This window comes from Fusarium venenatum, assembly GCF_020744135.1.
Source record: "Fusarium venenatum strain MPI-CAGE-CH-0201 chromosome Unknown EDB82scaffold_2, whole genome shotgun sequence".
NCBI lineage: Eukaryota > Fungi > Ascomycota > Sordariomycetes > Hypocreales > Nectriaceae > Fusarium > Fusarium venenatum.
In genome coordinates, this window is record NW_027072130.1 from 4,284,899 (window position 1) to 4,297,219 (window position 12,321).

Here is a 12,321-nt window from a genome sequence, read left to right on the forward strand (position 1 = left end):
ATTCAGGATGTTCTTGCAATTTGACTCACTGCCGACAGTCACCATCTATGTCTGTGAACGACGCATCTGCTCTATTTGAAGCTTCATCCGTGCGATATCGTGCTGCAGTTCAGCATCCCTGAGTCTGAGCCCTGCCTTGATGGCCCGTATCTCAGCAGAAATGCTCTCAATCTCCCGCTTCATCTCGACTGTGTAGACGTAAACGTATTCGACCATTTGCGGGTAAGTATTAGTGATTTCTGCAGACTTTGGCATTGATGAACAATAATGTGTGAATGACAGCTGCGTGGTAAGTGGCTGTAATTTGTGGCTATTGATATGGGAAGAGGATATACGTGATCCCTTTATCACGCGTGAGACGCGATCAATACGTTGTTGCTGATTCATATCCGGATATGGGGAGGTCCAGCTCAAATGATGTCTTACTGCTCTTCTTGATAGCAAGTTGAGAGTTAATAATCAAGGGGTCTTCGGAATATTTATAAGTTGTAAAGACGTCAGCTGAAGTAAGTACAGCAATAAACACTGAGTAACAGCTTTGAGTTCAGGTTCATTTTATTGAGTTAAAATGAATTGCAAACTTTATGTCTTCCCGGAAACCTAAACCTAGACCACTCACGAATCTAGGCGCCTACCCATCTTGATCAAGCTTTATCTTGTCCTTGCCCGCGTCTTAAGAAGGGCGTCACACGTACACGGCCAATATTCTTCAACTTCATCCAAGAACATAGCTTACAGAAGATCTGTCGTCGAACTATCAAGAGTGTCAGAGTTTATGAAATTATATTGGGCAACTCCTTAATTACCTTCTCTTCGTATCTCTCTCATTTCATTCTCTAGTCGTCGTCTAGTCGCCCACAAATCGTTCAAGTGTCGGCTCCTCTTCTCGAGCAGCGACTCGAGCAGATCCATGTCTTTCCAATCTTCGCGAGGCACATGCTTATGGTATATCTCAGTTTCATCCAGCAAGTCTCTGACGTGCTTCGTGAAGGTCCGTATGCAGTCTTTGTTCTTCCCAAGTTTCTGCTTCAACACGTATCTGCGATCGTGTTGGATAAATGCGACGACTGAAGATAGGGTGGCAGTGGTTTGATTCTCTTGTCTTGACGTGGCGCCACGCATGGGTCATCTTGCGATTTGGGGAGTCGGGACTCTTTGTTGCATGAATTTGAGCGTAAGTCGTGTGAGTGGTTGGATGAACCATCAACATTTCTTAGTAAACAAGTTCAAATATTTATCATCATCCACTGTAATTTCATGAATAATGTCCCAAATAAAAACCTCATCTGAAATGTTAGAGTAAATTTTACAACTGAGGTGTCGTATAGCCCACAGTAAAGGTTAACAGCCACGCGTCAAAAGCATGGTAGTTCACAATCTGTAATTAGAGTGAATCTTTTTGGGCATGAAGTTAAGTTCCGATAATACAATAAGGGCATACTTCAAGTTTCGACTGATTACGAAGATGACGATCACGAGCTTCTGCGTGATTAGGTTTAGGTATTCATTATGACATGTATAAGCTTCGATTATTACATCCCTAATCCCCCTTTAAGCCTTCATAACCTCAGACAGACGGACAACGCTAGCGCTAACAGTGTTGTTACCACCTGCAGGTGGCAAGATACCAGCACCCATAATCATGAGCAGATCTGGGTTCTTCTTGAAAGTGAGGAGAGAACGGGTATAGGCAGTAGGTTGGGGAACATCCCACTTCTTCCAAGCAGATGCCTCACCAAGAGCCTGGTTGGTGAAGATCTCAGATCGAGTACCGCAACTGACAACAATGGTACCATTCTTGCCACCATAAGGAGTCCAGATCACGTAGGGAGAGCCAGCAGGGGTAGTTCCGTCGCTAGAAACAATCTGGTGGTGATCCTTGTTGAGGAACTTCTGAGGATCCTTGGAAAGGCGGTAGTAGACAGGGAACCAGTAGGTGCTGCCAGCAGGAGGGTTGGGGCCGCCGCCGTACTCGTAGACGTAGATGTACTCATTGTTAGGCAGCTTGGCAACAGTGGGCATACCAGGGCGAGCGTAGTAATCGGCATACTTGGTGTCTTCGACAACCTTGGACCACTTCTTGAGATCGGTGGTGGTTTGGTGGACAAGCTTCTGAGAGTGAGTGGCGTTGTCGCGCTGATCGGAGTAGTACAGAATGAGCTTCTCCTTGTACGTCATCAGGAATGGCTCCCAGACAGGAGTGAGGCTATTTTTTCGTTAGTCTGATTTGATCAACCGCTTGCGGGACTTTACTTACCCATGGTTGGGCAGAGCCTCGCCACCAAGAGCAACATGGCTGACAAACTCCCAAGTGTAACCCTTGTCGCGACTAGCATAAACTTCGATGAGGGTCTCGCTCAGATCCGAAGGGATACTGCTGCCCGAGCAAAGGACGGTTCCCTTGGGGTATTTTCCGAAAGCACGAGGAAGCTCATAAAGCTGGGGCTGGTATCGCAGACCCCAGTTGTTTTGGGTGTCTTTGACCTTGGAAATCTCCTTCCAGGTCTTGCCACCATCTTTACTCTGGACAATGGGGAACCAGACATTAGGGGGCTCGGGAGAGTAGTTCTCCCAAGTGCCCAGCAGGGTGCCATCAGACAGCTCAAGAGGACGGGCGTAGAGGACCTGAGGATCTCTGTAGTTGGTGGGAGGATCGAAGATCTCAACGTTGCTGAAGGTCTTGCCCTTCTGTGCAGGCTTTGCTGCCACTAGAGGCAGCAGGAAAGAGACTATGGCGGCGAAACGCATGATGAGGCCTGTCAGTGTTGACAATTGCAGGATGCTGAGGACAGAGATCACGATGGAGATGCGGTCGAAGCCCTCTGTTATATAGGTGCCCAGCCATCAATCTCTATCGCGTAACGAGCAAGGCCCCGCCCATGGCATGTCATCTCATGTGGCATCGTCATCCCCAGTATCAATGGAGTATAGTATAGTTAGTTTGTTTGACGCGGAGAAACTGAGTTCCAGCGTCCGGGGTCGCGTCGTAATTAATCTGGGGAATCTGGGGATTGATTGGAGCGCGAATGAAGTTGGCCGAGGAAATAGAGACGCGCTCCAATTAACGCTGAAAGACTATCGGTGCAGATCCTGGAACCGTCGGTGGGCATGCAAGGGTCTGAATGTTTAGTCGACCTTGACGTTGCGGGGACGAGAAGCGGCGAAATTTAATAGGAGCAAAAAGATTTGGGGTCTCGGTCAGTTGGAGCCCGAGATCAGCAGCTTGATGGGATGAAAACATAATGCCTCAACATGGTATGGTTAGTTGATGCATTCCCTGTCGGCTACATACATACAGCGGAATTTGACCCTGGTCGATTTTCGGTAACCTCGGCTCCTCACTATGAATAAGGTTTTGATGGTGAGGCTCATCACAAGGCACGAGACATGATTGCATGGTCATGTTGTATCGACCTCATATTATTCTATTGCTTAACCAAACAGCCGGGTATCCCACCGTTGACACATTACCGAACCAAACAGAGACGCTCATTACATCCCAACTCATTAAACCCCAAGGTCCTTCCCACTCAACGCCCGCTGCCGTTCACTAATTAATTAATACTTGCTCAGATTATATGAACTCTTCTGGCGTAGCATCTTGCCCTTCCAGAAGAAAAGCCATGGCACCGGAATGAAAGCCAGGCTGATAAAGGCAAACACGCTTCCAGCCCAGTTAATCCCCATCTCCTGGTACATCTGAAACACGAAGTTGGGGAACGCAGCACCAAGTGCAAAGCGGAAGATTCCGTTTGCCGCAACAGCTGATGACAGGTCTGCAGGCTTGAATGCGCTGGCCAAATAGGCGAGACAGCTCAGGAATGAAGCCATTGTTCCCCAGGCGAAAGGGACGCCAGCCATGACAGGGGCGATCCAATGCACCGATGCATCAGGGGCCCATGCGTACCACTATTTTGAGTTAGCTTAGCGGACCACTTGCGGTGATCTGGAGATACTAACGAATAATCCGATTGGTACGAGTATACTTCCAACCAGCGCTGCATATAGTCTATGCTCTGGTGCCACTCTGTCGCCGGTTCTAGCCACTTGCTTCTGATAGATAGTTGCGTCAAAGACAGCAAATGTGACAAGACCCAGGAGAATACCTATATCGGTTAGTTCCGCCTGAGTTATACGAGCAGTTAGGATAGCTTACCAATGATAAGGCCTATATAGCAGAGACCAATTTGTCGTGCATCGAATTGGTAGACAGTAGAGTAGACATAAGTGTAAGAACCGAAGAAAGAGAATATCATGGCGAATGAAAAGCCAGTGTAAAGGCCTAGAACAAGTGACACAGGCTACAAGTCATGATTAGTAAATGCGAAGAGAAAGCCCAGAGAATACAAGAACAAACCTCGAAAATGCACATATGCCATGGCTTAAGCATAGCTTTCCCGATCTTTTGCATCTCCGTTACAATACCTTGACTCTTGGGGTGTTTACCAAGTCTCTTCGCACGCGCAGCAAGAATTTGTTTCTTAGATGTCTCGGAAGAAAAGAAGATGGCGATTGCGACGGGAGTCAGAATACAAAGAACGACCCAGATTCCCCACTTCCAATCACCATACTGTTCGATGGCGTACGATCCGATCAAAGGCCCCATGCTAGGACCAAGGAAAGGTGCCAGCAAGTATGCAACACCTACACGACTGACTTGACTCGGCGGCCAGAGGTCAGACATGGTTCCTGCACCTACAGCCATAACACCACTTCCACCCAGTGATGCAAAGAATCTGAAAATGACAAGGGCTGCAAAGTTATCCGAGGCCACGGCGATGGCGTTGCAGATGATAAGTATGATGATGTTAACTTTATAGACGGCAAGACGGCCGTGGAGATCAGAGATCGGGGCGGCGATACAAGGGCCAAAGACAAATCCGATCGTGTAGAGGGTTATAGGAAGAAGGGCGACGTTTCTGCTGGTCTCTCCAAATTGTTGCATAATGCCTGGAAGGCCTGCGACGAGTGTTGAGATACCTGTTGTTCTGTGTCATTGTTGGTCAGTATAACCTTCAGGTTCGTCGGGACTAGACACTACATACAGGCCGAATGTGTATATCGCTGGTATGGCAGTGTGGACGACTTTCTTCCACATTGACCAGTTCATCGGGTTCTCTGGATCCTTCTCTCCATCCCAATCCAACTCTTGTGTTGAGTCCGGCGCGATCGTACCGTTACGTGTGGAATCCTTCTCGCTCTGACTAGGTCGGTCTGACTCGAACGAATGCCCTTCAAATTGTGTGGCACCGCTATACCGCGTGTAGTCAGGAAACCCAGGAAACCCGGGATTTCCAGGGTATCCGGGCTGTCCTGGCTCGGGATCCCTCATCAATCTGTGTGACTCAGACATAATATAAAAGATGGCGCTTGCTGAAAGAATTATGAGATGAATTAATGCACAGATCTGATATCAGATACACGCCGTACATATATACAGCTGTTGGGTCACACTACCTTGATTCACAGATCTCCCATCGAAACGGTGTGCTGCTTATTGTCAACACGTCAGTCGATGGTGGAGTGGCTGCAACATGATTCCAACAGCGCCTGCTGTAAGCTGACGCAGAGGTTTTACTGTACTGAACATCAAACTAAGTGGAGGCAAATAAGCACTGCTGTTATGCTTAGACCAACTTAGCCTCGCCAGCAGCATAGTCAAGGCGTTCAGACGACGTAACAGGTGACAAATGACCGGTGACTTGTCTGATCCGCAATATTGTAATGAAATTTGATAAAGGAAAACACCATGATGTGAGTCGCAACTTGGCAAAGACGTCAGTAAACTGATATCATCGCTTTGATTCTTGGCATCCATAGTCCTATTTCGATATCCAGTTTCAGAATGGTGTACGAAAGGAATGGCGATGATCGCCTACATGGTAGTATAATTGTCCCCGAGTTTGTGTCATCAATATGGATATCTCGGAAATAACGAGCATCCGTGCCACGTCCCTACTTGATGATGATCAAATCTCACTCAATCGACGTCAGCGAGAAGCTCAATTGGCGGTGCATATAGCCCAATCTGACAACGTAAGCGCCGTCAGCACCGCAAAAGCCAACCATGCTTATCTCTGGAGCACAAAGATCCATCTTTTGATTACTCTATTCAGGTCTTACACGCCGCTAGATAACCTGCGACTCAGCCTCTTTTGTTTCTCGCCAATCTTTCCCGAATAACTCTACAACCCACACAAGAATTCCATATCATTGCTTCGCCTGTTCCCAAAATGTCCACCGACGCCGCTCACTCAGCAAAGGCCAAGCCCCTCTCCTACATGGAGAAGCTTTCTGATGAGGTCTTCTTCTATAGACCTTCGACTAGTGACTCAGCCACTAGCGGATCCATACCACCAAAGCTCATCATTGTCGCCAGCTGGACCAATGCGCTTGATGCTCACATCGCCAAATATGTCGACAAGCATAAGCGGCTATACCCAGTTGCGCAAATTCTACTGGTCAAGAGCTTTAACAGGACCTTTTTTGACCCCAAGGCCCTCTCACGTTTCGTGAGACCGATGGTGCCAGTAATCAGGGCTGCGGTTCCTGAGGGTGCATCCTCGACTACGCAGCCGAGCATCTTGATCCACATCTTTTCCAACGGTGGCTCATCATCCATCTCAGCCTTATATGATGAGTATTCTATTTCCGCTCGCGGGGATGAGGATCCCTATCTCCCGACTCATGTCATGATCTTTGACTCAGCACCAGGTGCTCAAAGAGCTTCAACAACATATGCATTCTTTGTTGTTGGTTTCTCCAAGCTTCAACGCCTTTTTCTATCGCCACTTATTTACATCGCTGCATTTTTCTGGCAGCTGATTAGGAATCTTGGTGCTACTAAGGATTGGCTAGTCTACTGGGGTAAGACCCATAACGAGGCAGAAGGCAAGAAGGAGCGTGAGCTTCGCAGGTCCTATATCTACAGCGACACGGACGATCTTGTTCTACATACTGACTTGGAGACTCAAGCCTCACAAGCTGTTGAGCTGGGTTTCAATGTGCGGATGGAAAGGTTCGATGGTTCGAAACATGTTGCTCATGCTAGACATGATGATGAGAGGTACTGGAGAATTGTGCAAAGGACTTGGGATGGCTTTTAAGTCTTTATAACCATCCAGACATATATTCTTTGAGGCTGTCTTTAAAATACAGTTGTCGGTCATTCTTATACTTCTTGCCTTAGGGCGTTCTCCGTCTCCAAAAGCATTATGAACTCGAAGCATCTTACTGCTGAAGCCGGACACTCGATAACGAAGGTAACTCATACGTATCTATACTCAGAAATGGTACCTTTTGTCGGTAGTTATCGTACGACAGATCGATCCTTGTCAACCTTTTACCCCGTTTGGCACAGCCAACGCACAAATGACATATTTTCGACCAGGATTTTCGGCCAGGGTTATGAACAGTTAATAAGAGAGATCATTCGTTCAGTGAGGGGAAATTCTCTTTTACCCTACCACACAATGCGCGATTAATTCGAAATGCCGGGACCTACTGTTGACCACGAGAACGTTATCGAGCCTGATGAAGAGGTCTTTCAGTCTAACTTTGATCACGATATTGTAAACTGACAACCTGCAGAACGAAGATGACCGAGACTCTTCCATCCTCTCTGTGCGTTGCTTTCCTCATTTCTCCTCATAGCCAAGCTAATCTCAATCGTTTACTCAGATCAATGCATCAACTTCTGAAAGCTTAAAAAGCTCTATCTTAGACTATCGCAAAGAAAATGGCCGAACGTATCATCGATACAAAGATGGAAGTAGGTCTCTATCTCTCACTTTTAGGTTTTTGAGCTGACCAATCCAGAATACAATCTCCCGAATGATGACATTGAGAAGCAAAGACTGGGTATGGCAACTCTCGGCTACACATACTTGCATGTATTGATACTTGGCGCTAGACCTCCAGCATAACTTGTTCATCCTGATGCTCGACAACAGACTAGGATTGGCACCTCCAAATGATCCTGGTGCCAAGGTGAAGCGCGTTCTCGATGTAGGGACAGGTACTGGAATCTGGGCGATTGATTATGCCGACGAACACCCCGATTCCGAGGTTATTGGCGTCGACTTGTCCCCGATTCAGCCTGATTTGTATGGCCCTCTTCTTACTCTTGGACCTTCCTAACTAATGGATGATGGGCAGTGTTCCGCCAAATGTGGAGTTCTTTATCGACGACATTGAAGAGCCGTGGACATTCTCTGAACCTTTTGACTATGTCCACAGTCGCATGATGACGTTCAGCATCAAAAGCTGGCCTGATCTCGCCAGCAACATCTTCAAGTAAGTATGTTTCCTGACAACAACATATAGTCTCTCATCCAGACAGCAACCTTGTCCCCGGCGGGTACGCAGAACTTCTCGAAATAGATCTCTTCGCCAAGTCGGATGACAGCACCTTAAATGAAGACCACAATCTATCTAAACTCATCCACCTCCTCGACGAGGCCTCAACCAAGATTGGTCGCCCATTCCAAGACAACAGAAAGAACAAAGACATTCTACGCGTTGCCGGCTTCGTCGATGTTGTTGAGACGGTCTTTAAATGGCCCAGCAACGCTTGGCCAAAGGATAAGAAATTTAAAGAGCTTGGACAGTGGAACAACTTGAATATGGACGACTTCAAAGGGCTTGAGGCTCTTTCCATCGCCGTCTTGACTAGAGTGCTTGGTTGGAGCCAAGAAGAGGTAACAGTCTTCCTGGCCAAGGTCAGGGAAGACATTAACAACAAAGCGATTCATGCCTATTGGCCAGTGTATGTTCTGTCCGTCTTTTCCATGAGCAGTTCGTTAACGTATACAGTTACTCTACATATGGTAGGAAGCCGCAGGAGTGAAGTTCCATATGCTCTTCAGGAACATAGACTAAGAAATTTGACTGTTATGGCGCCTCTTCAAGGTTGGCTTCATCTAGGTTCTATGAGGGTCATTTTGGGGAAATTAGGAAATAGTCTCTCTATATCTATACATAGGAACTAACATACTTAAAATTAAACGCTGTTATTAGACACGGGATATCACGCCTTGAAGCAGTCGACATGCTGACTGACACACCCCTTCATATCGATATCAACCAAGGTGTCTATAGTGGTTTCCTACCCCAAATAAACCGCATCGGGAAATATGCTCCAGTATTGGCCAACTCAACCTCTAGATCTCGCACCAACGTATCAAGTCGCTCGTCAGTCAATGGTTTGAGAGACGGGTCCAAGGCTAAGCCAGTCAGTATGAGAGTTACATTCAGTCTAGTATTAAACTCACCTTTGACACCAGCTGCAAATCCCTTCGCAATGATTAAATCTGCCTTTATTCCTAGCCTCCCAATCTCCTCATCTGTGTTACGCTTACCAACAGCACGCAACGCCGTTCTCTCCTGGACATCTTCCAGCCCGGCGTCTACAAGCCATGATTTCATTTTTGGTGCCTCGAGAGGATCCAATCCAGAAGCCTGACAGACAGCACGAATGCAGGCAAACATGTCGTTGTAGCACGGGTTTTCTTCGCTTGAGGTAGGGCAGACTCGATCGCAGTCGCCGATTTGAATCCAGCCACCAGGCTTCAGAAGTTCAACGTGCTGGTTGACTACAGATCGCTGTGCATCACCAGAACCAGCGGCTATGAGTATCATGCGTAAGTTGATGAGGTCAAACGAGTCATGCCAGGTCTGGGGTGGAGGATCCTTGATGTCTTGTTTCGCATACGCAATGCCTTTTGTGACGGTATTGGGGAAGAAGGAAACATTGATATCAGTACCGAGAAACGTGTGCTCATCCCGAGTTGTTTCGGGAATGGAGGCTTGCACATCGCGCATCCATAGACCATCTGCAGTTCCGACATCAAGAATTGCCCGGGGAGCGCTGGTAAAGTCGAGTGGTGCAAAGACCAGGGTACCATCGGCCGCCTGTTTAAAGCCGAGGTGATGTATGGTCAATCGGCCTATGTCACTGCTCACATCTTTTTCCTGAGCTTTCAAATACCATTCGGGAGTTGAGTAAACTACGTTTGTCATCTTGAATCGCTTTGTTGGTGCCAAGTTAATTGACGCAGGGAAGCTGACAGTGAGATTGTCGAGTAAGACCGATATGGATGATCCCTACCAGTAGCATACCCTGCTTGTCCTACCAATGCGGCAAGGTTATTCAACTGTCAGCATTTGCGCATGTTACCTTTGAGTAGGTACTATAGAATCCCATACTGGTCCCCGAGTACAATATGCAGACTTTGTTTTCCTCCCATAAGGAACCACGAGCAACATCGTCTGTAGCTCTCTATCAATTATTAATTATAACAAGTTCTAGAATTACATCTCATTAATGATTAAAGTCGGCTTCCTTTCCACCCTCAATACGGTAACCAAATACACTCTAACCCAAGCTGTGTGCTATTATCCGTTAACGCATATTACGATTCTACAGAAGGTAGAACGCGGAGACCATCAAGAGCGTTAGGCCGCCCAAAGCGGGCTTTAGTTGTGGGACACCATCAGTCACAGGGGCAGCACTTTCTGTGGGTGATGCTTGAGCAGTATCTTTGGCGTTCTTGTCGGACATCGTCTTAGTTTCTGCATCAGAAGTCGTAGGTGTTACCACTACCGAAGATGTTCCTAAATTCGTGGCTGTAGCAGCAGTTTCGACTGAAGAAGTCGTGGAAGTAGTGGCCGCCAACTTGATACCGCAAACCTTCTCGACATCGAAAGTGAAGTCAAGATTCCGAGCCTGACATTCATCGTGCTGCCTCTCAACTGATCCTACACGCATTTTGTTAGCATCTTCGATTTGGCAGGGCTCATTTACACTCACTCGTTACTACGATTGCCTCACAGTTCTTAGCCATGCAGCAAAAATACGCCTCGCGATACTTGTTTTGGGTGCACATGCAAGCTGGATCGTTTGTGCATGAACCGCCTGGAAATGAATCGTCAAAGCATCCATTCTGTGGAAAACGAGCACATTAGCTAAAGGTCTTCAAGGGCGAAAAAGGGGAGACTTACGTCGCAATTTGACCTGCGGAGCTCAGCTTCCTGATCGAATTCAGGTGCAGCGACGGCACCAGAAGCCAGGATGCCGATAAGTATAAGAGAGTTGGACAAGCGGACCATGGTGAAGATCTATCAGAATTGAACGAATGGCTTAGAGTTTGACTAGAGAGATCTACAAACTATTATACGAAAGAGGACAGCTCAGTGTTTTAACTAAATAGTCACTTTACGCGCCTCACTCGTGCGCGTTGAAATGAGTCGCGTTTGCTGCGCCTCGGAAATAATGCGAAAATACTTGGACACTTATCTTGATGAGGAAGGTCTTCAAGTCGTTAAGTGGGGTTATTGGTGCCAGAACGAACCAACAGCCTGATCAAGGAGTCAAGATGGTCAGAGGTTGTCTGTGTCTTGAAGCATTTAATTGAGATCATGTGGGACAAATACGAGATGACTCATCTTCTGAATCTTTGAGGGTATGATGATGAGAGAAATCATGTTTGTTTAAGTGACTATGTAGTTGCCCCAGTCCAGCCTGTGAGTCTACACGAAAATACGCTACTGCTAACTCACCTTTTGGTTACCAAACACTCCTAAGCGAGACCACGTCGGCAGTGACAACCTTCAGACCTCACAACATTTGGATTAATTCTATTTTTGGTGAATATATTATTTATTATTTATATATCGCACGTACAAGGTATCTGCGCCAACGAAAACGGTGTCAGGGAGAAATACTCGGCTCATTTGTAGATGTCTAGGGTAGTCGACGTGTTTGGAATAACAGATCGTGGAACCAACACTGTCCATCAACAGGGATCACGGAGCTTGTAAATGCCGACTCCCGATATCTTATCGCTTATCTATCCTCCTTGCATTATCTAGACGCCGCGAGTGGACTCGAATGTCACCCTGACAGCAAATCTAGCCGCATCCAGCAGACCATTCGACCCTTGAGGAGGAGCTTTGCCGAAATATCCGTCAGGCCCGTCAATCGTCACCAAATCCAAGCCACATTCGAATCGACTCACCGGTTTCAGGAAACGATTCGACGTTGGAGGGAAAGTCAATGTCGATCAGACATAGCCATAGGAGGCCGCAACTCAAAGAAGCGGATTGAGGGAACTCTTCTTTTTTGAGTGAGAAAGATGAAGGGAAATTTTTCGAGGTTCTTACCCCACCGATACAGTATTATAACCAATCATTGAACAGAAAATGCGAGCCATTGAGCAGAGTCAAGATCTGGAAATTAGAGCTAAGAGCGAGCTGAAAATCGGAGAGCACAGTAAGCTTAAATTCTTCACAGAACAGGTCGCTACAGTGAGACTGCCGTTA

The 12,321-nt window shown here is 47.0% G+C and overlaps 6 protein-coding genes across 6 annotated transcripts; 1 reads left to right on the plus strand and 5 right to left on the minus strand.

The window, feature by feature from the left end:
- Nucleotides 1-644: 644 nt before the first annotated feature.
- On the minus strand, nt 645-1,122 carry EDB82DRAFT_474778 (uncharacterized protein; the record flags this gene model as incomplete). Its single annotated transcript, XM_065608027.1, has 2 exons — nt 645-754; nt 807-1,122. 2 exons carry the CDS (start codon nt 1,120-1,122, stop codon nt 645-647), a joined length of 426 nt encoding a protein of 141 aa, XP_065464737.1.
- Nucleotides 1,123-1,281: 159 nt separating this feature from the next.
- On the minus strand, nt 1,282-2,798 carry EDB82DRAFT_165830 (uncharacterized protein). The gene is made up of 2 exons (XM_025734444.2): nt 2,258-2,798; nt 1,282-2,206 (listed from the first exon to the last, which is right to left on the minus strand). Exons 1-2 carry the CDS (start codon nt 2,746-2,748, stop codon nt 1,552-1,554), a joined length of 1,146 nt encoding a protein of 381 aa, XP_025585250.1. The 5' UTR covers nt 2,749-2,798; the 3' UTR covers nt 1,282-1,551.
- A 760-nt stretch (nt 2,799-3,558) lies between these two features.
- Nucleotides 3,559-5,353, minus strand: EDB82DRAFT_555087 (major facilitator superfamily domain-containing protein; the record flags this gene model as incomplete). The annotated part of the gene is made up of 5 exons (XM_025734445.2): nt 3,559-3,909; nt 3,961-4,106; nt 4,157-4,301; nt 4,358-4,988; nt 5,046-5,353. 5 exons carry the CDS (start codon nt 5,351-5,353, stop codon nt 3,559-3,561), a joined length of 1,581 nt encoding a protein of 526 aa, XP_025585251.2.
- Nucleotides 5,354-6,233: 880 nt separating this feature from the next.
- EDB82DRAFT_427334 (S-adenosyl-L-methionine-dependent methyltransferase) lies at nt 6,234-8,848 on the plus strand (the record flags this gene model as incomplete). Its single annotated transcript, XM_065607656.1, has 8 exons — nt 6,234-7,066; nt 7,190-7,292; nt 7,591-7,623; nt 7,681-7,771; nt 7,913-8,105; nt 8,158-8,295; nt 8,342-8,767; nt 8,815-8,848. The coding sequence occupies 8 exons, from the start codon at nt 6,234-6,236 to the stop codon at nt 8,846-8,848; spliced, it is 1,851 nt and encodes a 616-aa protein (XP_065464738.1).
- Nucleotides 8,849-8,913: 65 nt separating this feature from the next.
- On the minus strand, nt 8,914-10,052 carry EDB82DRAFT_165903 (uncharacterized protein). The gene is made up of 2 exons (XM_025734448.2): nt 9,273-10,052; nt 8,914-9,224 (listed from the first exon to the last, which is right to left on the minus strand). Exons 1-2 carry the CDS (start codon nt 10,018-10,020, stop codon nt 9,094-9,096), a joined length of 879 nt encoding a protein of 292 aa, XP_025585254.1. The 5' UTR covers nt 10,021-10,052; the 3' UTR covers nt 8,914-9,093.
- Nucleotides 10,053-10,103: 51 nt separating this feature from the next.
- On the minus strand, nt 10,104-11,421 carry EDB82DRAFT_498254 (uncharacterized protein). Its single transcript, XM_025734449.2, has 3 exons — nt 11,002-11,421; nt 10,811-10,943; nt 10,104-10,758 (listed from the first exon to the last, which is right to left on the minus strand). The coding sequence occupies exons 1-3, from the start codon at nt 11,107-11,109 to the stop codon at nt 10,421-10,423; spliced, it is 579 nt and encodes a 192-aa protein (XP_025585255.1). The 5' UTR covers nt 11,110-11,421; the 3' UTR covers nt 10,104-10,420.
- Nucleotides 11,422-12,321: the final 900 nt, after the last annotated feature.